A 25,951-nucleotide genomic window follows, 5' to 3' on the forward strand; every position below is an offset into this window, starting at 1 on the left:
GTACAAGACAAAGAACGACCCTTGGTCACACAGAAACCCAATCCAAAATGACGCTTGAGAGGGTCAATCACCTTCTGCATGCAGCATAGCCACTGCGACCTCGCTCCCGAATAGCCGAAATCATCTGATGCCGCATCACAGCTATTGGTCAGCTTGGCCTGTCTCTGGTTGATTAGCTCGACATCAGCCACCGCCCGACCAGAGAAGGGATCTCGCTTGTTGGATGACGGGGCCGATCGTTCCGCATGCACAGACAGATCTACGGCCAATCGTCCAAGCTGAAGAGGTGCCACAATTTCTAGAAGCCTTGGAAGGCAGCAGTATTTCCATTGTGCCTTGCGGTGTGGCTGTGGCATGTGGAATGTGAAGATCCTCTAGTGATGCTGCACGGGTGTAACAATATGTTGTCTCTATAGGTAGTAATATGCACCTTGACGCGTCTTCGGCATCCGGGCTGCTGTCAATCCATGAAATTTATCGCTGTACAATGTGGCAAGCTTCGAGTGGCTTTGACGTCGAGGCTCGAATGACACCGCCAACAACAATGCATGGCGGCCTTCCTTGCTTCGAGGCATACTCAGACTCCAAGGCAGAATATGATTATGTTGCTATTGTTGCTATTGTATCGATGGCGTCTGCAAGAGGAGTCATCAGGCACAATGTCAAAGAACATAATAGTTGACACATGACAGCATTAAAACCCAATGCTGTAAAAACACCGCAACCTGCCTAGATCAAGGTGAACGCTCTATAAAGCTTAAGGGAGCATACAAGTTTTAGAGACCAGCACAAGTCTAGACTTACATCAACCACAGGTTGGTCATCCCCGGTGTAACGAGCTGTCCTTGGGTTAGCAAGTCTTGGCTGCATCAGTGCCATTATTTTCCAGACACCAAGATATCAGGCACATCTAGGTTGAATGACAAGGACGAAGTGGATGAAATTGAAGCTCCAAGTAAAATCTATTCATACTTGGCGTTGGATACCAGTCAAGCCAGTCCTCGCGCTTAGAGCACGCTGTCTCAGAAGCCACAAAGAAAGTAAGACGGTACGAGATTAGTCCGCTCACCAATCAACAGCCGGCTTATCATAGCGATTGTGACTCCCCCAACCACTATTGTACGTGTCATTGACGACCAGAAGCAGTCTTACTAGCCGTTTTAAGTAAGACGGGAGACTATTTCGGTGTTTTGAAAAGTCCGTGGCCAGCTACATATACGGCCTCTAGAGTAGAAGCTACCATTACCACGTCTTGGCATTTCTCTCTTTAATAGACTTACTTTCCTACTAGAATGGAGTCGTTAAGAGTCCTTATCGTTGGTGGTGGCATCGCCGGTCCAGCTCTCGCACACTGGCTATCACGAGTCGGCGCCAACATCACCCTCATCGAACGCTCTCCAAGCATCCGAGCGTACGGCCAACAACTCGATCTACGCGCGCAGGGCGTCCCAATGATGAAAAGGATGGGCATCGAGGACGCTATACGGGCTGTGACGGTTCACGAGTCTGGCACTCAACTCATCGATCTCAAGGGCCAGACCAAGGCCTTTTTCCCAGCTGCTCCAAGTGGCACCGGAAAGCAGAGCTTCACGTCCGAGTATGAAATCATGCGCGGTGACTTTGTCCGTATTATATATGGGCTTACTGAGAAGCGCGAGAATGTGAAGCATCTCTTCAGCACAACCATCGACTCATTCACCCAAGACCCAGAGGACAATCCCACCGGCAAGGTTCACGTCAAGTTCCATGATGGTCACAACGAGGACTTTGATCTTGTTGTCGCTGCTGATGGAACTGGCTCAAGGACTCGAAAGCTCATGCTTGGTCCTGACGCTCCAGATCCACGACATCGGCTGGGAGGCAACATCGGCTTCTTCAGCGTCCCATCAAAACCAGGGGATTCAGACAGGCTGACATTCTGTCATTTACCCGGAGCCAGCGTATCTCGCACCATCGGCACAAGAAAGGACTGTCCAGAACTCACGCGCGTGTACATGCAAATGCGCGGCAATGACCCTGCACTCGATGCGGCACACAAGTCTGGAAATCTAGCAGAGCTCAAGAAGGCATGGAGCGATTTGTATCAAGGTGGTGGATGGGAATGTGATCGGTTCATGAAGGCATTAAGAGATGCTCCCGAAGCCGACGATCTCTACTCTACGCCACTTGAAGAGGTCAGACTCCCAGAAGAATCTTGGTCAAAGGGCCGAGTTGTTCTTCTCGGTGACGCTGCCCACAGCCAGACAGCAAATGGCTTTGGCTGCACATTCGCCTTGGTTGGAGCCTATGTTCTTGCAGGCGAGATTGCCACTCTCTACAGGAAGGACATGTTGTCTCCAACAGCAGCAGTGGTGCAGGGGGCCAAGAACTACGAGAAGAGGTATCGACCGATAGCCACTTCCAAGTACGGAGGGAATCAGCGGATCAAGGCCTTGATATCACCCAGGACGAGCTTTGGAATATGGTGTCTGCATTCCTTTGCAAGGTTAGTATCGTACTTTCAGTTCGATCAAGGGGCTGGGTTGGATGCGAAGACATCGGCTTGGAAGCTTCCAGACTATCCAGAGCTAGAGGGGAGTGCAGTTGAAGTCAAGTGAAGCAGTCATTGGAAAGTCTTTCCTTGTACCAAAGATCTCCTCTCCCTCATAGCCCTCCTGCGTGTTGGATCACGAGGACAATACTAATATTATTTTCCATTCCACAATATGCTTCATCAAGGGCGCTCGGGTACGCAACGTGAGACATGCTCAAAGACTTCCAATGCATGGAGCTCTGCTTCTTTCGCATAACAAGTTCCATAGCCAAGTTTATCTCCCACGGTAGCTAGGACCGCGTTAACTTCGAACCTGACAAACGTGAAGTCGAAGTGGGTTTGGCCTAGGAACCCCAGCAAGGCAACAGGCGGAAAGATGGCCCCTATCTTTCCCTCTATCCTACGTTGAGACAACAATTAGGAGATATCCACAGAAAGGTTTGGCACTAAAGGCCTATTAATATTTATTTTACGCAAAATCATATCATCGCACGCTTCTTTCTGAAAGCCTAGAATCACTCCCTTGTGACCCTTGTAGACTGGACATTCGATTCTCTCGATAATGAAAGATCCCCCTCCCTGAACTAGAATTGTCTTTCGATCCTGGTAAGCTGAGCGCGTCGTACTCCTGAGGGGTTAACCCACGCTCTGAATCAATGGGATCGTCCCTGGGACTTCTAGCTGCCTGTACGAATTCTGACGGGGGTTGAAAAGCAACACTGGGACGGCTGGCCGCGTAGCTGTTTCCGGAGGAAAGGCCTGGGATGACCTTGCGGAAGATGGGTCTGAGTAGGGCAAGACAGCCTAGGCAATGGATTAGCAGCTATAAAGCATCAAAGAAGATTGCTGCATACTGGTAAACACGGCCAAGTGAACCTCCACACTCCCCCAAACCATTGCCAGAGAAAACTCATACGGCAACTCTCTGGTTTTGGGGTTGTAGGTTTGTGACTGAATGATCTGAAAGATGGAAGCGATACCAACGCTGAGATATCATGTGAGCGGCCGGTCAGGCGGTGTAGTTGATAAGAGGACGTACAGAGATCCAAGGGCAAAGAGACCGAGGACGGCAATCTTTTGTCCAAAAGGCAGCCTCATTCTGATAATTTCCCATATGGGTAAAGCCAAAATGATGAAATCCATCAAGCAATGAGTCAGGTCCGTCCCGAGATAGAACCTCGCGACGTGAGTAATGCACCGCGCATTCGTAATCGTTTTATCCCAGTAAGCCTGAACCGGTAGACAATGGAAGGTTGTGAGAAACGTGCGCAGGGTGAGCCATATCCCGCACATCACCATCAAGACGATAATGGGGATGCGTATCGACGAGAACTGAAAGAGGCGCCGGTAGAAGGAGAGAACTGCGAGTTTCGTGAGGGCTATTGACCAGGCGTATAGGTATTCGCTGGCCCATAGCATCATGCGAGACTTTTCCATGTAGTAATCGATCTTCTCATCGCTGTAGGGTGCGAGTTTCTGGCCGAGTTTGAAGCAAGCGGCCCCTGCGCAGCATCAATTAACACGAAGCACACCTGGGAGATGATAGTTTATCACTCACATACGATAAGATCAACCGAATATGCAACTGCAAAGACCTGTTCGAACTATGAGCGAGTGCTTCCTCTCCCAGCACCAGCGTCTTACCCAAGCGGCGATGCACAACGCATCGTCATAACCCAGGCCCATCCGAGTCATCCGCCGCGCCTTGATCCTCAGTACAAGGGCCACGGCGGCGGCGGGCATAGGAATGATAATAGCCGCATACACATTCGGAACCAACCCCGTCATGATTGACTTTGTGACGAGGGGAGGAAAATGACGACGAGAGGAGGCATTTGGAGCCAAGGCCGGTGGGGACAAAAGACGCACGAGGGAAAACCTGGGGAAAAGAGGGGCGACATGGCCGACATTTATGCCGGGGGGGACAATGATATCAACGGGCTGGGCGGACAAGGGTCTTGCCACCTGTCTGACGAGTCATGGGGGGAGCTGTTATCTCTAGAGATACAGTAGCCCAGGGACGGATGTTCAGGGGTACTGTCTATCTAGGCCCATCTCGGCTTACGAGCTGTCAACCACCTTGTAGCGAGGCATTCCTTGGGATTGCACGGAGTATTTCACTGGGAAACCTCCCGCAGATGCAGAAGTGGGCAGGCAAATGATTGCGTTGCTGTGCTGTGCCATAGCATGACCGAATGTCTTTTGTGCAACGCGTTAGCGTAGCCCACCTTTTCCCCAGACGCGTCCAACCATATTCGGTTTAGGGCTGGAGCCAAGTTCAGCCAAGAGCCACTGGATTGGGTGCCAGGTTTTTGTAGGCTCAGCTGCCGGGCGAGGGGGGCAATGCGAGACGGCGTTGATCACTTCCTCGAGAGGATGGTTCCCCCGATATGCCAAGAGTCTCAATGAAATGGCTGCCTGAGGAGCTGAGTTGATATCAAGGATGAGGACCGGAGAGTGCACATTGGGGGTGGCTTCAGGGATCCAAGCCAAGTGGCTGCTGTGGTTGAGTTAGGCGGTCAGCACAGCCGGTTTTTCCAGCCGTTTAGGGCGCAGCGCGACAGTTGGAAAATGCAACGGCCATTCCATGCTTAAATACTCGTCTTGAGACAATACATGAGGCCACGCGACCAAAGCACACAGTAACTAAAGTACAGTACTCTACACCAGAAGCCATCGACCCTTGAGCCATCTGGCGGCTCCGCTAATCACGTCCACTACAATTATTCTTATCTCCAATGATATTGGACTCAAGAAATTGCCCGCAACCGTTGCTTAGCGTACGCCTCGCGGGAATTGAACCCGACTCCGACTCAGCCTCGGATCCACTCCCGATAAGCATCAGATGAGCCAGGCTTCACTCGGTGATTGAAAGCAGCCCGACGCGTTGAGATACTTTTCTTCACCGAAGCTTCCTAATGGTGAAGACAAAGTAAGATCTTTTCCTTCTTCTGAATGGCTCGTCCAAGATTATGAGTGATCCATTGATAGTCGCACAGGAAAAGGCGACGCTTTTGTCCTACCCTGTACCGAACATCAGACAAGACGGGGAGAATTGTCAGACCCAAGGGGGCTCATTGGATACGCCAGTTTAAGGCAATTGTTCGCATTTCAATATGGAGATGAACTAGATTGATGGATGCTACATGCAAGAGCGAGAAGGAGGGAAACGCGAGCCCGATATTGAGCGCAGTTGAGCTAACGCACGAAGTGTTCAATCTGTGATGCTGTGACGGTAATTTCACCGCCCGCAGCTAACAGTGTGTGAGTGTCGTCTCACCAGTAGCACCCGGATAGTCCAATAGTATTATAGAAAATACAATATACATTTACTAAAGTCTTCATTTAGAACTTCCAGTAACCGTCACTTGACTGACGCATTGTTGATTTATGAATTGAAGCGCGTGTTATGGGTACCTGAAGCCTTTGCCTGAGGCGGCAACGCCACACAGCAACCACGCAATCCATGGTAGCGAATCCCTCCACGACTTCGTCTCGTTATCAACCCGGGCCTTGGGACGAAACCAGACTCTCGATATCAAATGCCGGCGCGTATCTCCCTGACCCGAAGCTTATCGTGACACAGCGTCAAGCCGTGTGGAGCCTCGTATCCATGGCAAGATAAAATGAGGCGGAGGCGGCTGTATGTACCGGTAGTCGCTGAGCAGAGAGCCCAGCTCAAGTCCCGAGCACTGAATTGAGGCTCAAGGAGAGCCCAGGTACCTACCGAGGCAGTATTGTTGCTCCACGAAGGAAAAGACTGAGTGCTGAGATCGAGCCCTCTTCCTCTTGTGATGAGAGAGATGATTGACCAATCGGAATGAAACGACCAGATTTACCCGGAGAGCCCAGCCAATGATATAACCGCAGTCCCCCGTGGGTATCCCATAAATGGTCTTAAGGCTCCAAGCAGGTCACGACGAGGGGTTCAGGCCAATCATAGCTCTCAATTCCGACAATACCTTTGCCCTTTACTGTAATCCGCCTAGGAAGTAAGGAGATAAATTATATGCCTTCATCAGCCATGCTGCCTCAAACCCTCCATAGCAGGCGCTACTATTAACGACGTAACACTGGGGCGAGGTACGGCAGCCAAAGGTAATTGGCCCAAGCGTTACGGATCAATTCTTCCGCTCCGATCCGATTGGTTGAGCTTACCTCTTGCTGCTGTGAAATGGGCTCTGTTTAACATTGCCAAACCTGAGGCATTCCATCACCCCACCGCTTCTCCTCGAGCCGGTACATAATCAGGGGAGGGCATTTGTTAACACCATTCTCTTCCCATTTCTATATCCAACCTGGATAGCCGCAGCAAAATGGCCGCCCTCTCCAAAGGCCTCCACGGCGCGGCCTGCGTTCTGCTTCTGGCCCTGCAAGTCGTTTCTCTCATCCCTCTTTGTGTCTACTACGCACTCCCCAGTAGCCGCCCACATCGCGGTTACACCTTGCATCAGACACTGGCCCGCAAGTTGATGTATGATCTGATGATGCTCTACACCCGCCTTCGTTGGGTTACAACGCTACCTTTATCGCCTGGGGGCCTAGGCCATCGCTTCGTCCTCATCAAACCCGCATCACGCCCTGACATCTACCAAGGACCACTGCAAGATCCGACAATCCATCCCACAACCATAAGCGGTACTTGGTATCCCCATGCCCCTGACCTATCGTCACTCGTGGAGACAGCGCAGAAACCTGGCAAACTTCTCCTCCACTTCCATGGCGGTGGATACGTTATAGGCAGCGGTCGTCCCCTGGACAGTGGTTATATGGCCGGCGTTCTGAACCGCCATGTTGCTCCGATAGCTTTGTTTGCAGAGTACCGACTATCTTGTACTTCAGAGGGGAGGTTTCCAGCTGCATTGCAGGACGCCTTGACAGCCTATGTCTTCCTTCTTGACAAAGGTATACGTCCCGAAAATATCATACTGAGTGGAGATAGTGCAGGTGGACACCTCGTCATCTCCTTGCTTCGGTATTTGAGCGAGTACATGGGACCTGTTCTGCCTGCTCCGAGCCGCGCACTGCTCTGGTCTCCATGGATCGACGTACAAGCGGGGGCATCTGCAGCTGCTGTGGCCCAACGAAGGAATTACCGCACGGACTACCTCCCAGCAGCCTTTTCAGAATGGGCTGTGGCTTCTTTCGCCCCGGCTAACGCTGTTGATCTTGCATCCCCATACATAACACTACGGGATGAACCTTTCAAGACGCCCACGAAACTTTGGGTACACGTTGGATCTTTGGAGGTTCTCTATGATGAAGTGAGAGACTGGACACAGAATATGATTGATGCTGGTTGTGAAGTATCTCTGAGGGTTGAAGACGGCGCCCCTCACGACATTGTTGAAAGCGCGTATCTTAATGGTTTTAGGGCAGAGGCGGAGGCGGCTGCAAGATCTGCAGCGATGTGGTCCAGAAATGTCTAGCAGATGAAGCTTGCAATTGGGCCTGATTTCGTCATCGACGCATCTTTATTCGTGGCAAGCTTCCTTTCTTGGCATCTAGGCCGATACGCTACAACATGCTGTTCTTAGTCCAGTGTCCTGGACAAGGTTGGCCTTGTCCTGGCTGCAGCTAGAGATGACCTTGCAATTTACACTAGCCTAGAGATGTTGAAGTTTTGCACCGGATGCTTTGAGGTCATTCTCTTCATGTCTCCAGTCCTTGCGTCAGACGAAGGAAGTTAGTTCTTGAAACAGCAAGCAGAGATAGCTTGAGAGGCAAGAACGTGAAAGAATGGGCCAAGTCGACGTGTCGTGATGTGTTAGTCCGTAGGCTTTCTCACCCTACCAATAGAAGCAGAACAGAGACGCAGCTGCGTTAAGCACCAGTGGGCAACAGGATGTCAGGGGCAAGGATCACAACCATCGTGAATCCCTTCACGATCAGCGTCAACGCTACACCACCGTTAAAAGTCAGACAATAGCGATCTGCCTATCAGATCGATGGACTGAACACAGATCCAGGTGCCTGACTTTTGCCCCTCCTTTGGTTAGAAAATGAAGCGCTCATTTGATCTTCGTTCTCCATCAGCACCTGTGACATGGCAGTTGAAACAATAGGAACTGTGGAGAAACTGCGCGAAAAATGTTGACTACTTAATTATCGATAAATAGGGATCTATCAAGTGGGATGAAATCAAACAAGTCTGCTGTTAAGGCATCAAAGTCTACTTCAGGGAGCTGAAACAGCTCGTGATGCCCCATCGCCTCAGCGTCGTCGATGACTGTCGAAGGGAGACTCTCAGCCCTTGGGATCATGTGTTCTCTCAAAGGTGAAGAAGCTGTTTCGAGCCTTGCTGTGTCTCGCGACGGCGTGTCTCGAAATAAAGGCGCCTTAAAAGGGTAAGAGCCCTCATCTTTCGATAAAAACTGCTCAACAGCACCTACGATTCGCTGTACAGACTGAAGAGCATTCAAGACGGGTTCGTCGTTTACAATCGTCTGAAGGATTTCAAGACCAAGATCAACGGACTCCATGTTGCCTAAATGTTTTGGTGGATGGCATAGAGAATCATATAACAGCACGGCACAGCTGGTCTCGATGAAGGCGGCATTATGGCGTCTGATCTGAGCGTAGTTAGCAACTAGACTACCATCTCTTTTCTCAGAAGGCTTTCGTATCCTAGCTTACTTGCTTGACATTGATAGCCTGTCGTGTCCGGTGTATAAGGGAAATACAGTCCTCGGCAGCCGCCGTTGCTTGTCTGCAGGCAGGCTGAAGCCAGAACAGTTCTATCTGGTCAGCCTTCCTGGAAGATCGTAGAGCAGAATCTATAACCAAGAATGGACGATAGATGGTTAGAACAAAGTTATAATACACTAAACAGTCCGTCAGTTTCTTTTCGAGCCTCTCAAATGCTAGTTGGGGAGCGACAGACTGTTCAATAGGGAATCCTGGCCTAGGATCTCGGCCCGCGAGCCCTGCCACGCAGAGTTTATTGCTTCTGGGCCGAGCCGCTTGCAGTTTTGTAGAACATGGTTGTGAAGACTGGCGACGGTCTTGTACAGTTGCAATAGTGAGTCGAACTGTTTACTGTATATAGAGGCCGAAGCCTCTTGCATTCCAAACGCAACATGGCATTGATCAACGAGAAAAGGTTGGTTGTCTGGATAAGGACAAGTAATTTCATCTCTCCGCATGTTGTTTGGCCTGCCCAGAGTAAATGAGATTAAGCTTTAAGTCAAATACATCAGTCATAATAACCTTGACGACGAAAGGATCGTGACTTGCCTATCATAACAGTATACAGTCCACAGAGAGGTGCGGCGTTCTTGAACATCCTGCTCACTCAAAGTCGCATGTGTAGACAACCTGTGAAGTCCCAGTGCGTATGTTTTGCGACAGGCTGCACTAATATGCAGGTAGGCTGCATTAGGACGACCCATGTTAATGTGGTAGTCGGCCATTAACAGGGAGAATTGTATCATCGACATAGTGACGGCATCATCATAGGCTTCGGCTTGCCGTTTTGCGTGCTGGAGGAGTCGCTCGGCTTCGTTAGTCTCAATTGTGCTAAGGGAGCCAATGGCCAGGATGACCAGCAGAAGGGCCATGTCTTGCGAGGGATGGGAGAGGTTAGAAGTTGGACCATATACTCTGTCCAATAGCCCGTTGAGGCCTGCTGGAGAGAAGAATGGGAACATATGTAGAGAGGAGGCCTTGAATTTCTCCAAGAGCTTGAGGGCATCAGGTCTTGCAATGATTTCATCTATCGCATCTCGGGTCGGGATGGTTTGCAAACTGATCCTTGAAGGGATACCAAAGAAGACGTCTCTCGTCATGAAATTGTCCAAACCTCCTTCAAGAGAGCGTCCATCTGAGTCTAAAATCTCATGGCGCCAAATTGCTCGGTGGATGTGTTGAAGAAACGCAAAGCTGGACGCCGGGCCGTAGAATAGCTGCAAACTATCTGTATGTTGGGGAGACTGGTGTGTGGCCGTTACATGGCGACACAGTGCAGCATTTGCAATATCCGTCTCCGCCAGTGTGGGACTGTGCAGGGTATTGACAACTCCTGAGGATGAGCCAACTGAGTTGGCTTGTTGGGGTGGGATGCCGCGGTTCGATGTTGAGTGCCGTGCTCTGATCCGGGCCTTGAGCCGGTAGACGCAGGCTGAGGGGTTCTTTTGGCAGCCATTGCAGACGGTTTTCCCATCGCATCTAATCTTGCGTCTTCTACATGGCTCGCAGGCTTTGGATATCATGTTGGTTGTTCTGTTTGGGGGTATCGGAGTTGGAAAAATTGGGTTGAGGTAGATGCCTTACTCCGTCACGAAGGTTGGGTGACACCAACGAGGAAGGCCTCGCAAAAATATCACTCATTAACTCCGTAACTCCGCACCTCCGTAACTCCGTCTCCACCCTCGCCGGCCCCCTGAATCACTAATCAGCCAACAACGACTACAGCCGACCTGTGGATCACGGCCTTTTGAGACGTTTGCGGCTCGCTGTATTGATGGCGGTATATTAGAAATCAAGTTATTGACAACAACGGGTACTCTGCAGTGAAATGCTTCGGATGAGAATATAAATTCGGGAGTGAACTGGAAGAGATGGCGGGTTCAAGTAACCAACCGCCTTCAAGTTCCTTCACATATACACAAACGTTCAACCTCCCGTTTCCGCCGCATTTTTCGTCATGGCAAGCAAGCTTTTCCAGGTCGGCATTATTGCGGGCAGTCAGCGGCCGATCCAAGTCGGCAGTCAAATCACAGATTGGGTCCAGGCCATCATCGAGAAGCATCTGGGCAACAACAGCAACTTAGGATTGCACCGCATTGACATCAAAGACCTCGGCCTCTCTGTATATGATGAGCCTTATCCGCCGGTTCAGATCACCAGCTCCGACCAGTACACGAAAGACGCCACCAAGGCGTGGTCAAGGACTATTGCTCCCCTCGACGCATTTGTTGTTGTTACACCGGAGTATAACGTCAATGTTCCGGCAGGCTTGAAAAATGCACTTGACCTACTCTACTTTGAATGGACGAACAAGCCCTTTTTTATCATCAGCTATGGAGGCATGGGTGGAACATTCTGTTACCAAAATCTGAAGCGGTCCTTAACCCTGGCTATGAAGGCTCGTGTGGTGGAGAACGGGGTAAACCTCGCTTTCGGTCCAGCTGAAAATGGGATTTCCTCAAAGGCGGTAACAGGCAAGGACTTGGGCTTGTCTGTAACTTCGGATAATACTTTGTGGGCAGATAAGAGGGAAGACATTAAGAAAGGTTGGGAAGAGTTGGTCAGCTTGCTGAACACAAAGCCAACGCAATAGCTGAGTTGACACCGTGCTGGGTTAGACTCTCAAGCGTTTGAGAAATTAGGCAAAAGAGGAATAATTATGTTCTGATAGATCCGAGATATGGATCAATGTCAAACCAAGAAGCTTGAGAACCCTACTTCTGTGGGGACGCAGGACGCTCGCGCCCGCCCCCCTGCAGATGAGGAAGACAATTTTCTTGTTCGTTTCGTCACATGGATGGGAATGGCTGGCCTTCGGTCGAGATTAAGGTCGCCGGTAACACGCTTCGCCGCTACAGGGACCCAGATACGAAGCCTATCAATCCGTTGGGATTATCCATTCTTCTTGAATTCCGTCGACAAGTCTCGTGAGTAAGAACTCTGGCGAACTCTGATACTCTATGGATTTGGTAGACACGGACTCTTTCCCTTTCGTGAGTATTACCTTAAATTCTAGTGCCTCGTGGTTCCTTTGCCTTCTAATCTAACGCATTCACCTTAACCGATAGATGTAAGAGGCTTTCAGCCGATCAAGAACGCACGCCAGATAATTTTCCGTCGTGCCCTATGCAAACATAGCATTGCCTCCTTACGCCTTTACTTTATTAAATACTATAGGCAGTTAGTTAATATCTCAAAAGAAAACCTACTGATGGAGGCGTGACTACCAGAGATAATTAATAAAAGAATAGCCCAACTCTGAGCACCTGGCCTCGCCAAGCAGCAGATAAAGGCGAATAAAGCGATCAACCCTGCCTTCGCTTCCCTTCCATTATAAGAGATACACTTCTAAAACACCTATGGTACCGCAAAACGCGTCGGGGGGGAGTGTTTCGATATCTTCTCCTCTCCGACGCCCGTGGGGCGAAAAGAAGCCCGCAAGGTTGTTCCGGAGACCATTGGCTGCCCATCATGTAACATGCCTATCCGAGGCAAGTATTGTAGTTGAACATGGTTTGTATGTCTTCTCCGGGCCGGCCATCCTGGTCGCGGCTACGAAGATTTGTCTTCTCCGAGTTCCAATTTGGCGGCTCTCGTTGCAGGTGGCAGCACAGGATGCGGAACTCGGCTCGGCCTTACGACCGAGAATCCCTTCTCCCCCGATAGCGTCAGCTTCCGTCCACTCAAGTCCCACCCTCTCAATAGACTCCAGTTCAATAGCCATTTTTGCCGTGCCTTGGAGGACGATTCAGAAGCAGGCAGTGGCTGCCTGGCAGCCTCTACCTGTGGAGGTGGCGGACGAGCGTAGAACAAATCCGCCTCCCGGAAGGAGTAGTCGTCCCATCTCGGACCAAGGGGTCTGGGGGTATCGGCCTCGCTCGCCACAGACACCGAGCTCGAGGACCCACTTGCGGCCCAGCCTACCGAGCGTTGCATGTCCATACTGGACGAGGAGTGGGTTGGTGAGAAGTCCACAGGTTTTGCCGGGTTAAGAGGGGGGCCCTCTGCGGGATACGGTGTGAGAGGAGATGAGGGAGACGATCTCCTGGAGCCGTTGTCGAAGACGCGGGACGCCTCGCCGGGTACGGCGGGAACTGATGATCTCGGGAGCCTGTAGAAGGGGGTGAGGGGGCCGTGGGACAGGATGGGCCTGTGAGGTAGCGATACGTCTTGGGGACGATCCTGTCCGCTGCCAATGGACCCATGGTCGCTTAAATAGGTAAAGTTTCCATCAACAGGCAGCGGCGGGTGGACTGTAGCCCCGAGGTCGTCGGCCTGCCGAAGCCCAGGTGCTTCACGACGCTGCAACTGACGGAGGCTAACAACGGGAACGTCCTGGAAGAAAGCAGCGTCAGCAAGGGAAAGGCTTCCTAGACATCAAGCAAAGAGCGTTGCAAGTTGAAGCGCCTACCTTTCCAACGTCACGACCTCGAAATCGGCTAAATCCCTGAAGAGCAAGGCGGTACAGATGCCTGCCTGAAGGGACAAAGAAGACTCCAATCAACCCCACGACGTACAGAGACAACGCAACATACGCGGAGACGGTCTTCAAGTTAAACATCTTGGACGGGGGGAAGGTAAAAGGCACAAAGCACGCCAAGATAGCCAGTCTCAGCAGTGTAGCCGCGAAACCACCTGAGAGCAGTGGAAACGGTCTGCAGGTCCAGATGGCCAGCAACATGACAACCTCGCACGCCACCAGGACCGCCAACTGCACCACACCCCACTTCTGCAGCCCGCCAATGGTGAGGCCCCTGGTCATGTTAAGCACGAATAGAGCCATGACAAACCGGTGATCGCGCCGGGCTTGTCTCTCTTCCTCGAAGTCCTCGTCGCGCTCTGCTTCAAGTCCTCCAACGCGCTGGTATGAGTGCTTAGCCTCGAAGACAAGTGCGCCGAGGCTCGCCATAGGCAGGCATACCGCGAGCCAGGCAAAGGCCAGCGTGATGAGGAGGAGGACGACAATGGCAAGCGACATGTGACCTGCACCAAGACTCCCAGAAAAGTTAAGCTGATAGGTCGACATGGCGATGAGCGGCAGGGTGATGTACGAGAGCACGAGTCTCAGGACGCCGTTCCCGATACGCGTCACGAGGGCCCATCTCCCGGTCCCAGCACCGGGACCCAACAATGGCAACCCCAAGACGTTCCGCGGCCTCACCGTCTCGAGCAGCCAGAGGAACAAGCCCAGCGCTGCAGCTATGCAAGCGGTGAAGAGCACCATGAGCAACCACGTGTCGCACGTCATGGGCGCGCCGACCATCTGTGTCATGACCTCAAGTCCAAGGTAGCCGCCATAGGTGCCATTGACCTCGTACAGGCCGTCGTTGATGCCGGGGTACGTGGATGCCATCCTCACGAGCGCGGCTGTCGGTCCAGGCACGAAACTCTTGATGGGGAGCGCCAGGTCGGCGAAGAGAGCGAACCAGTTAAGGTGGCCTACCGCGGCAGGGTAGAAGCCTGGATAGAAGAGGCTGAGGCCGCCAGTTAGGAAGACGAACTGGAGGAAGTGGAGGCAATCGGAAACGCAAGGGAGGACGGGTGCCGAGGCAGTGGCGCCACCATCTGAGTCTTGGTCCTCGTTTTGATGTTGCGACCCCGACGCCGCGGCTATGGTTCGCAGGCCCGAAACGAGGAAGACAAAGAGGAAGACAGCCAGGGATCCATAGCGCAGGCCAGACGAGAGAGCCAGAGGGATAGCAGGCGTCATGAGGGAGGCGATGCAGTGTGCTTCGGCGAAGATAGGCGAGTTGAGGTAGGCTTGAAAGCGGAGGGTTGACAACGCGGGCAGCACGCCAATGTCATCGTCCAGGAGTGTCATGCTCACGCGGCTTGAATTGACGGGCAGATAGGCAGGTCGGTTGTCGCCGATGAAGTCCTCGCAGTCGAGTCGGGCTTTGGTCTTGCCCGAGAAGCTCTCAGGTCTGCGCAGTCCGTTCCAGTCAAGCTGCACCATCGCCTCGGGCCATGCATCATTGTCAAAGGCGGCAGTGCCTGGTGTGTTGCGGCAGGTGACCCCGCTCTGGTGTCGGGCCAGGTTGACTACCAGCCGCGAGGTCGCCGCATTCGCATTCCCGGGGGTTCTCACGAGCCGCGCGTTCAGCCCGTAGGGGATGGTGCCACTGCCACAACTGTCATCGCAGAGCGACCACTGCAGAAAGGTGCCCGTGGCAGGCGCGACAAGCAAGAGAAGGAGAAGTCGCACGGCGGACCTACCAGTTGCCGTGAACATTTGGAGACGTCGTTACTTTGCTAGGTGGTGATGTGATGGGCGAAAAGAGGATGCCCATGAACTGGCGAGATCCACAGCCGCGGTCGGATCCGTTGCGATGCGCCCGTCAATGACCATGGATACGCGGTCTCGGGGGATTATATGATGGAGATTTAACAAAAGAATATGCTATAGGACCCTGAAGAATTTTCCTCGAGGGAAACCTGTGTCTAGTTGCTTAGTGAGTGGATGGGCGGTCGCCGAGGTGTAAAAGAGTGTCGCGGGAGCCGTTGTTAGGTCAGTAAAAACGAAACGAAGCCTCTATCCTGCCAGGGCCATCCATAGCGACAGAAAATATGCATCATATGAGGACTCCACACCTAGTTTTCGTTTTATGCCATTATCCGGCTATAAAGGTAAATGGAACCTAATTTACTAAATATTCAACGCTAGACTCTGCCACTGAGGCGGTGGAGCCTGCAGCAGAAAGGTACAAAAAGACAAGGAAAAAAAAAAGGAAAGAAAAAAAGAGCATATAAAGTTAACGAAGCCAACAATTAAGAAGTCCTTTCTATAAGGAGATTGAGCCGGAAGTGGCGAAGGTTTATATACAGCATTGAGTATCTAACACCATGCCCCTCCAGGCCACGTGGGATCTTGACTTCCCACATGGGAGCTAGATGTCTCACGTCATAAAGCAGTATGCACCTCCTACATCGACATGACCCTTCTTGGGATAAAGTATAAGCGTAATCCAACATCAGGACACAACCTGAGATTTGATCAGGTTGAGCGTACATTTTGCAAATTATGTACTTGTTTTTTTCTACACATACGACGCTGATGTGATGATTTTGTCACTCCTACCCTAGAGCTTATTCTTTGCAACCACATGCTTTTTCTAACCTTCTCTTATAATCACACGTTCTCAGCATGCGAGTGTCAAGAACATAGCCTTATCTATACCTTATTTCTTATCAAGCACAAAACAAATCGTCCACGACGAACCCCTGCTGCCCTCTGGCCATCCTCACAGCTCAGAGCCGCCGCCACTGCTCTCATTCGTGCTTTCTGTCCCCATGCGCCTGCGTCCAACGAACCACAACCCCGGCCTGCCCCTGCAGCTCCGCGGAGGTATGTACTAAGCTAGACATAAAAATCCGGGGAATCCTAGAATGCCGTTCGGCTCGGCTTATACTGGTGTCTCGGCATATTGATCTAAGTTTCACCCATCAAGCAAGGCAAGTTAACGAATAAGGAACCAATCACTTCTACCCCGCCTTCGGGTATTTCGGCACTGGCGCTGTCTCCGTTGCTCTGTATACGGATATAAGAAGCCGACTTTGCCCTTCGGAGCGCAGCGGCCCCGCCCCCGGATACCTCACCTCGCTTCCTTTGATGCTCAGTCCAACATTTCCCACATTCTGACTACCCCTTAAAAAAATGCATGCCGACGGCACCGCCGCATTCAGCTGTTCCTATTGCGCTAGCAGGTTCTCTCGGCAGGAACATTTGCAACGACATCAGCAACGCCATACTGGTCTTCGGCCCTTCGAATGTAACGAGTGCCATAAATCATTCCCTAGGAGGTAAAGACTACGACAACATTTACTAGCCCTGTTTGACCTCAATCAAGCTCCCAAGCACATTCATCGCAAGGCTAAGGCGTCAATGGGTAATTGTTTAGGGACACTCTGCGAAGACATTTGGCCATGCATGGCCAGAGTGCCATCCAAAGCTATGATGAATCAGTGGCAAGATCAAAAGGCAGGCAGGCTGCCTGCACAAGTTGTGCCAAAGCCAAGCAGGCGTGCGACGGTCAACAACCTTGTGGCCGTTGCCAAAAGAGGCAGGCAACCTGTGCTTATGGCCCGAACCACAGACACAGCCAACAGGATCTATCGGCCTCTAGTACCTCCACAGAATCCATGACATGCCGAAGCGTGACTACTCACCCGCCAGTGGACGATGTGCCCGTATCGCTATCTACACCCCAAAGGCACCAGACGGCACCAAACATGGATGATGTTGTTTCCTACCCAATCGCGGACAGCGAACAAGCATTTTTGGACTCTTCAATTCTACCGGGCGCTTCTGAGTTTGTTGGCTATGCTCCCATTGACTCTGAGCCTCAGAATCCTCGTTCGGACCAAGACGGTGTCGACAATGTCGATACATCTATCACTTCAGAACCACTCCCTGGCATGGTCCTCGATTCTCTTGCATTGGTTGACCTTCCGAGCCTCTCCTTCTATGCCTTTGATTTTACCTCATCTCTTCCGTATCCCTCAACAAACATGCCGAGGAACCACCCGAGGTCTGCGCTGTCTCCCCCCACACAGATTAGTCCAGAAGTGACACAGTTCGAGGAGGGATGTCAAAGCGAATCGACGGGGGGACCACCATCCCAACAAATTCATGATCATGTTGTGCCGCCGAAACCTTACGTATTCCCAGACGTCCAGTCCGATCAACTACAGGCATCATTCAGTGGGATCTACTGCCACATCCCCCATACGAATCTACTGCAGCAAGCCCATCAGAAGGCGTCCGAGTTCTTCTACTCTATTCACGACCATCAAGAACTGACTGGTGCGTTGGTGCCTACATTTTTGCCCTTCTCGGCATTCAACGCCTTCATACAATTATACTTTGAGCATTTCCACCCGAGCTGGCCTTTCATCCACCCTTCGGCCCTCGCACAACCAGACACATCCTGGATTCTTCATGTAGGGATAGCTGCTGTTGGCGCACGATATGCCACTGCAGACACCATGGAACTGTATATGTCGGCCATGCTGGTTCTCCATCGTGATGCTATTCTACAAAACGTAAGACAGCCCTTACCCCATTCCTTACTTCTTAACAAGAACTTACGAGATCAGCGACCGAAGTCACCGAAAGAAGGAGAGCTGACTTTCTCCCAAAGCGTTCTTCTGCATCACATTTCATTGGCGTTTGGCGGATCTCAACCCCAATTGACCAACATGTGCTTTGAACGAAGCATCCTGACGACTCTATGCCATAACCGAATTACTACAATGACATGGTTGCCTGACGATGCTCAGCCGGCAAGTGCCGATGGCCTGAGGTGGGAGACTTGGGTTGCTACTCAGAGTAATTATTGGCTCATATACAGCGCTTGGCGTAAGTATCGGAGTGCTTACTTTGTTCCTCATAATGGGACACTAACCTTCTTGGCTTCAGTTTTCGAATGCTTGAGCCAAATTTTCTTCGGCATGCGCCCTCTCATGAACCTTGAAGACATTGATGTCCCTTTACCGGAGCAAGGAAGCGCATGGAGTGCAGTTACTCGATCAGACTGGGAATCAGTTCTTGGCAAGCGGCCCGGTGGTATGTGATTCCCTTGAATACTAGTCGTTGCGCGCAAACTTACGCGTCACCAACCTCTTTTGCAGGTCAGGCATCGAAAAAGTCACTAAAAAAGGTTCTCTACGATGCCGACTCCATGCAAGAGATTGTACCGGAAGCAGATGGGTTCCTCCGACTCCTCTTTACAGCAACATTGTTCGTTGAGGAGAACATGGAGCTTCTCAGAACAAAATCATGGTTGGCGGAAGGGATATCGAATCCCTCATCACTGGCACGCAGCCGGACCCCAACTCAACCATCCCTCGAAAGAGACACGCCTTTTCGCCTTCAGAATCGCCTCAAGGCTATGGACGCTGACTTCAATCTCCTCCAACCCAACTTTACAGTCCATCCGTTCGCCAGCGATCTCTCCATCATGGAGGCTTGCATGTATCACGAAGTTCACATCATACGCCATGTTCGCCTCAAGGGACTCTACGCATTAACAGGGTGGCAAGCGAGCCAAACATATGTGGATATAGCCGAACGTGACTTCAAGTTATGGCTCCATGACCACCAACCAACGGTACGTACATGCCTTTGGCATGCCGCTACCCTATTCGGTACTCTGCACTCTCGACGGCATATGACACTCTGGGAACCCCTGTGCTTCCTTACGGGGGCTATATATATCTGGGCATATCTCAAGCATGCCGACAGCAAAACAATTCAACCGTCATCTTCCGAAAATATGATTGAAAACCAGAAAGCATTGCGCCTCGATCGACTGACGAAAGAGGATGAGCGGAATGCTTGGATTGAGCATGGGTTCAACGGGAATGTCCATGTAACGGGCATTGGCAACCTGAATCCCGGGGAGCGTCCCAATCGGGTCCTGGAGGAGTTACATAGATGCCTGATTCCTCAAACTGGTACGGCAAATCTTGCAGGCGGCATCGCAAAGGCTGTCATGCAGGTGTGCCGTGGTTTATCACCATCGTTTTAATGCTTAGGCTAGGGTGATGATATCAAACTTGTGTCAATAAAACGGACCAGTTATTCCGCTTTCTTGAATATTTATAATAAACGTATAATGCATTTTTTGCGTGCCTTTTCTTTTCTCTCTTTCACTAGGTAGTCATGCAACACCTCCACCATGGCCAGCAGTCTCCTCCCCGACACAGGTAAGCCGAAATGGTTGCGCGATATATGCTCAGCCTTCGTAGTGGTCGTTTCAACGCGCAACATAGTCATACCTTTTGGCAGAATCTCAGGCTAAGGTACTGGACGTGATGTTTATTACGAGTCAAGTTGCACAAGCTGAAAATACGATCAACATTCTCAACTCTCATACGCATCCACCTTTGTATCAAATTCACTAGATCTCGCCCAGTGCATTGGTCTCTTGCTACACTGACGTTTTCCTTGCCGAGACTCATCTGCTCATCAAGCACCCCTCCCCCTCTCTTTCACGATACATCGAAAGTTTGTAGGCTTCACAAACCAATGATTAACGCAATGCCAACTGTCACCGTTTTCCAACTCGAAGTCGAAGTTCTGGACAAGCCGCGGAACCGCTTTGGAGATTTCCAGTAAGCTGATGTTCTTACCAATGCACGTGCGCGAGCCCTGGCCAAACTGTCTCCATCGTTAGGTCTGCGGCGCATTCAAGGTTTCATTCTAAACCTCACTTACACTGAAGAAATATCCCTCCATGCGGCTGGTTTGTTTAGAGTCTAGCCATCGCTCTGGTCGGAAATTCATCGCATCGTGACCGAATATATCTTCATTATGATGGGCGACCCAGGAGTTGATACCGACAATTGTCTAAAAGATCACGTTAGCACATTACCCTGCAAGAACAAACAAATGGGCGGCTTCACTCCTTCAGGAAAATAACTACCGGCCAATTGCTTCCCACCCGGAGGAACAGATCTGGGCATTGTGAACCCAGTAGCTGGGTGAAGCCGGAGGCTCTCCTTGATAACAGCCTGTAAATAAGGCAGCCCCTGGGCTTCTCGGAAAGTAATAGGACTTGATATAGACCCAGTAGCTTCGTTGTCCTTGAGCTCTGTTCGAAGATTCTCCAAGACTTTTGGGTGCTTGCATAGATTGTAGATGATGGCGCTCATTGTGATTGAAGTAGTGTCTGATCCCGCTGCGATATTGGCGCCACTTGAGAGTCGAATGGCATCGTCAGTCACTGCTTCCGGTCGCCCTCTTTGCGCCTGGAGTAGCTTTGTAATAAAGTCTTGCGGTCCGTCATGTGAAATGTCTTCACTGCGCCTTGCTTCCACTTGGTCCGCAGCATACTTACCAATGACCGCAGGTCCTTTGACTTCCTTGCTCCATGAGAGGTAGTGTACCAGGCTCATAAGGTAAGGGAAAACAAATGCGTAAACACCAATCGCACTTGAAAACTGGGCAGCAGAGTCAAGTACCTCCATGATTCCTTCAGGGTCCTTGCCAGCATCGAGGAACCCGAATCTTTTCGAAAACTCGTCAAGTCAGTATGGGGCTAAACAGAGATTAATGGGAGTATGCCTACAGTAATTTTGCCGATCATATCGAATGCGTAACATTGAAACCAGCGCGCCAGATCAACTACCTGGCTTGTGGTAGAGAACTCTGAGAACCGACGACATAAAATATCGGTACATTCGTCCACGCAAGGTTCATATGACACCATGCTTGACATGGAGTACACATTTGCGACTTGGCGTCGAAGGTTAGCGTGGGCTTTCGGATCCGTCTCACTGAATAGATTTCGTTGGACCGGATGACCCCATGGCAAATACCAATCTGTCTAATGGACCGTCAGCATTGGACTCAGTGGGCATGTGCCCGGAACAAGACGAAGGCACCTTGACAAAATGACTCCCATGGCCATATATGGTCTTGCCTGCCTCAGGACTATCAATACTATATTGACCAGGAGCGATTCGGACGATAGGGCCTGTGCAAGAGGAATGTTGATCAGCAAGATTTGGCTACTTTGTGTTTCGATAACTGATTGCTAAGACAAGTACCGTATTTCTTATGGAGCTCGAGATTTGTCTTGTGATAATTCCCACTTGCATATTGCCAAAAAAGCCACAACCGAGTGAATCTCGCAAGAAGAGGGCCTGGCTGGTCTCTTAGAGGATCTCGCAGGACCGGGATGATGCGTCTGAGCAGCAATACCGATAAGACCGCCAGAGGAATCGACCAGATGGGCGCGCGGGAAGCCCCCTCGAGGATCGAAGCAAGCAGCATTGTGCAAACCTTGAAAAGAGCAAGAGTATGATGAAAAAAGAAAAGGAAAGAAGCCACCACCGTCGCAATAGGCGAGTGAGGCGACGACTCTTATCGCCCTTGTTGTTCTTCGGCGTATGGGTGCAGGTAACCCGTAATAGATGCCGTAGGATTACTGTGGTGGCCCTGAAAGGTGAGACACAAGTAACACTGCGACCGCATGACGTCGCACCAGATTGCGGAGATTCCCTCCATCGTAATCCGTCCCCTGAAGCAGATGGAAGCACTTGACGCGGGGGTGGGGGTGGGGATCAACGCTCGCTTTAGGAAATATACTCGGCACCTACGGGCCGTTCCCATTTGTTCAACTAGTCCTGCAGGTCATATCCTATCCAAGTGTCTGCCGCGGGGTACGGAGGTTCCCCACAGACTCCTCAAAGAGGCCTGCCGGACATGCATGCATGGTACTCACTTTGGCCAGCCAATGCCTTCCTTGGTCACATCTAGTATCGCATCCGGAGTACGGCAGTGTGAAAGAAGCATGCCTCTTCCCTGACGGTCCCAACAAGATCACCAACTTTGTTGGTCGCAAAGTTGAAGCTGGTTGTGGTCATTCACTCTCATCTGGATCCTAGCCTCAAACGGTAACTTATTTCCTCAGCCACGTCTGCCATTTGTCACCCACACATCCCTTTGAGAACTGTAACGTGGGCGAGAACTTGGCACTTTGAGGCACCGGAACCATGGGAGGACTGGCTTTTAATAATGGCTTGTGTGTATTACTATTCTCCTTTTGGACCAGGTCTTGGTTTAAATGCGCTGTCTCTTCACAAGGGTTCACGACAACGAGCGAATTGACATGTCATAGAATGAAAGAGTATGTATTCAGTGTGCTACAGTTGAGAAGAAGACAAAAAAGGTGCCTTGCAAAGAAGTATGCCGTCATCTTGCTCGCCTGATCTAAATAGCTGGACCACGGTAGCAGCGGCCCTATCGCTTCAGGGACTACAATTCCTCAAGTTTTCGGCAGAATGTGTTCCAGGGCTTGTGGAGATGAGCGGCTGAGAAGTGATTAATGTAACGATCCCCGTCTTGGCCAGTTATTTTGCCGGTAGTTAGGCCTCAGTTGGTGGAAAGCAGCACCTATTGGCTTGAACAGATTGATTTGAATGACTGGGAGTAGCGACCCATACTAGTTGCCTCTATCCTGAACGTTTGCGCATTTGATCATACCGTTGCGTCAGCTAGTGTTGACGGATCCGTACGGAAAGTGTTGAACAGCGTTTCCTTTCCCTTCTCAATGCTCAGGTCGCCTATCCTTGCCTGTATCTCTCCTTGACTGCGTCTAACATGCTGGGCTACCTCTTGCCACGACATGACCGATCCTTTCGTAGCACTGGTCTTCACATCAACCAGCCTTCCACCACGCTTTCGTACAATGCCGTCCACAATAACAGTATCGATATCGGCCGCTTCGCTGAATCGCACTATCGCAACGACCGGGTCGTAGTCTGCGGCGGACAACATGCCCACACTGTTGGAGGCATCGAATATAACTATATCAGCTTTCTTCCCGACCTTGATGCTCCCGATCTCTCCATCCAAACCGAGGCTCCTGGCACCTCTGATAGTGGCGATGTTGAAGGCGTCTTCGGAGGTATTCCTGACATTCCATGTGGGAAATTTACCCGCCGCCGTAATGTGGGAGTTGTGCTCGACTCGTGTCAGGTGTAAAAGAGCACGAGCCTGGAGGATGATGCTGCTTGGAACGATTGAATGACAATCTATGCCCAGACCGACATTTGCTGTCCTCTCACTCGTGTTCAGTGAAGGATGCAATGCGACTGGATATCCTATGCCCATTTGTGCCTCAGTGTCCGGTGTGCTCGATATGGAAGTGCCAGTTCTTGCCAACACGGATAGTTCGTCGCTTGAATAGCCGTTGCAATGACTCAAGACAAAGAATGGCAATTCGGGTGTCTTCTCTGTGGGTGGATATGGAGCTCCAAGCACGCCATAAGCATCGAGCTTAGACACATCAATTTGCATGCCTGCAGAAGGATTTAGTTGTATATCCATGACTTTCAAGCTCAAGAGTGTTACCTTGGAAACCACTCTTGCCCACGTGGCTCGTCACAAGTCTTACACCACTCTTTCTCAGTCTCCTGAAAATGGTGCCACACACCTCCTTGGGCAAAAACCACCAATCGAAGCCGTAGCCTATCTCAATACGATCAGTGGATTCCGAGTTGTTGTATTTGCTGGCCAGTTGTTCGATTTGAGAAAACGCCCATTCGGCCATGAGATCCTCATTGATCACGCAAGACGACTGATCCCACTTCGCAATGCGGACTGGAATGGCATATGCGAAGATGGAGCGGATACCAGAGTCTGTCGTTGCATCCACGGCAGAAGATACTGCGTTCATGACCTGTCAGCGAGGTGGGACAAGAAGAAAGAGTTATCGAGAATATGGACCATCTGCGATGCTCGCGGCGGTACAACTTACCGTGTTCGGCTGAATAGCCAGCATGAGAATGATCCAGAACCGTTGTGGTGCCGGCATTCATGGCCTCAAGGCAGCCGGAGAGCTGGCCCCAATACATGTCTTGAGGTGTATATGCATACGACATCATGTTGCCTAATCAGTGAAGAAGCAACGTTAGCAATCGCGGGGGCAGATCAGTCGATAAAGAAGGTATCCTACCCGTGACCATGTATGCGATCAGTCCTTCCTCGGCGTGCCGTCCTTTCAACTGTGTCTGCCAAACATGGTGATGAGTGTCAACGTAGCCTGGGGAAATAATCTTTCCCCGGCAATCGACAACGTTGACATCGCCATCCAGAGTTGATTCGAGGTCTTTGCCAACCGCAGCAATGATGTCACCGCGGATGAGAACGTCGGTCTCATACAAAGGGATAACATGGTCATCGTCGTCGTGTGTCAACACGGTCCCTTGCTGGAGGAGGATTGAGGCAGGCATCATGTGATGAAATGAACTTTTATAGTGTGAACTCGGTCAAGTATGATGGCGAGTTCATGGCGAGCAGACGACAGGCTCATATAGATTTACCGGACGATCCCTAACTCCAGAAAGCACCTTTTCGTAATCCAATGGAAAGGCTAACTTAGGATGCAGGCGGGGAGCGGTGGGGGACGGTGAGGGGGCGGCGGCGGCGGCGGCAGCGGACGGAGCATGCCATCCCTTCAAAATATCCTTGCAGATCGATGGTATCCGAGTCGCCGTGGGGTACGGAATTTCCCCGCACCCCGCAGATTCCTCGTGAAGGGGTCTTAGGTTGTCAAGGATGGCGGCTTTTCATCGAATGCCCTGGAAGATCTCCTTGAGTGCGCTAGGGCTTCGTGAGGCCACGATAGGGGTCTGACCGGATGAAAATAGAGCAAATCTTAAGAGGTACTTTAATTCCCGTCTATTTTCTATAGTGTTACAGGTCCCAACAATTCCGTTTGTCCCATATCGCAACATCATATTGCCTGCACCCGTCGTAAGATGCCCGGGTTAACAACAAACCATCAGGTAAAATCGGCTGGCTACTCGCGGTAGTTATTCTCTGCTGTAATTATATTAATTTAATTAAATTCACCGATTGGCTGCCTAGGAATTAAATAAAAGCTTATGACTATCTTTAAAATACTTTTATATCGTGTTTTACTTATCCATACCTCTCTCGTACCTATGTTATTACTACACTTATACGGGGCCCATGACCTTACAAAGTCTTGATGTACTCAAGGAGATACTTGCGGGGCTTTTCATCTTCTTTAGGCCTATTGGAATTATCGCTTTTCCTTGTCCGTGTTGCTCTAGTGCCATGCAAGCTTTTCCTCAAGTCCCGATGCCAAGGTCATCTTTGTATAACTCACGAGCCCTATGCGACCCAAAATATCGGCCAGAGTAAGCACTGAATGAAAGGAAGACATTCCGTTTTCAATAAAAGGAGTGCATGATGGT

The 25,951-nt window shown here is 50.9% G+C and overlaps 6 protein-coding genes and 1 pseudogene across 7 annotated transcripts, besides 1 other annotated feature; 3 read left to right on the forward strand and 4 right to left on the reverse strand.

Moving 5' to 3' along the window:
- Nucleotides 1–1,295: 1,295 nt before the first annotated feature.
- NCS57_01360400 lies at nucleotides 1,296–2,597 on the forward strand (annotated as a pseudogene). Its single transcript has one exon.
- Nucleotides 1,296–2,597: a sequence feature.
- A 420-nt stretch (nucleotides 2,598–3,017) lies between these two features.
- Nucleotides 3,018–4,321, reverse strand: NCS57_01360500 (uncharacterized protein; the record flags this gene model as incomplete). The annotated part of the gene is made up of 5 exons (XM_053063234.1): nucleotides 3,018–3,337; nucleotides 3,388–3,518; nucleotides 3,573–4,035; nucleotides 4,092–4,128; nucleotides 4,178–4,321. 5 exons carry the CDS (start codon nucleotides 4,319–4,321, stop codon nucleotides 3,018–3,020), a joined length of 1,095 nt encoding a protein of 364 aa, XP_052906567.1.
- A 6,856-nt stretch (nucleotides 4,322–11,177) lies between these two features.
- NCS57_01360600 (uncharacterized protein) lies at nucleotides 11,178–11,813 on the forward strand (the record flags this gene model as incomplete). Its single annotated transcript, XM_053063235.1, has 1 exon — nucleotides 11,178–11,813. One exon carries the CDS (start codon nucleotides 11,178–11,180, stop codon nucleotides 11,811–11,813), a length of 636 nt encoding a protein of 211 aa, XP_052906568.1.
- A 959-nt stretch (nucleotides 11,814–12,772) lies between these two features.
- NCS57_01360700 (Histidine phosphatase superfamily, clade-1) lies at nucleotides 12,773–15,452 on the reverse strand (the record flags this gene model as incomplete). The annotated part of the gene is made up of 2 exons (XM_053063236.1): nucleotides 12,773–13,555; nucleotides 13,632–15,452. 2 exons carry the CDS (start codon nucleotides 15,450–15,452, stop codon nucleotides 12,773–12,775), a joined length of 2,604 nt encoding a protein of 867 aa, XP_052906569.1.
- A 1,997-nt stretch (nucleotides 15,453–17,449) lies between these two features.
- NCS57_01360800 (uncharacterized protein) lies at nucleotides 17,450–19,749 on the forward strand (the record flags this gene model as incomplete). The annotated part of the gene is made up of 4 exons (XM_053063237.1): nucleotides 17,450–18,262; nucleotides 18,317–18,578; nucleotides 18,639–18,785; nucleotides 18,851–19,749. The coding sequence occupies 4 exons, from the start codon at nucleotides 17,450–17,452 to the stop codon at nucleotides 19,747–19,749; spliced, it is 2,121 nt and encodes a 706-aa protein (XP_052906570.1).
- Nucleotides 19,750–20,189: 440 nt separating this feature from the next.
- NCS57_01360900 (uncharacterized protein) lies at nucleotides 20,190–21,309 on the reverse strand (the record flags this gene model as incomplete). Its single annotated transcript, XM_053063238.1, has 4 exons — nucleotides 20,190–20,381; nucleotides 20,439–20,570; nucleotides 20,627–21,241; nucleotides 21,292–21,309. The coding sequence occupies 4 exons, from the start codon at nucleotides 21,307–21,309 to the stop codon at nucleotides 20,190–20,192; spliced, it is 957 nt and encodes a 318-aa protein (XP_052906571.1).
- A 1,895-nt stretch (nucleotides 21,310–23,204) lies between these two features.
- Nucleotides 23,205–24,961, reverse strand: NCS57_01361000 (uncharacterized protein; the record flags this gene model as incomplete). Its single annotated transcript, XM_053063239.1, has 4 exons — nucleotides 23,205–24,028; nucleotides 24,081–24,395; nucleotides 24,487–24,618; nucleotides 24,685–24,961. The coding sequence occupies 4 exons, from the start codon at nucleotides 24,959–24,961 to the stop codon at nucleotides 23,205–23,207; spliced, it is 1,548 nt and encodes a 515-aa protein (XP_052906572.1).
- Between the last annotated feature and the right edge of the window lie 990 nt (nucleotides 24,962–25,951).

This window comes from Fusarium keratoplasticum, chromosome 12, assembly GCF_025433545.1.
Source record: "Fusarium keratoplasticum isolate Fu6.1 chromosome 12, whole genome shotgun sequence".
NCBI lineage: Eukaryota > Fungi > Ascomycota > Sordariomycetes > Hypocreales > Nectriaceae > Fusarium > Fusarium keratoplasticum.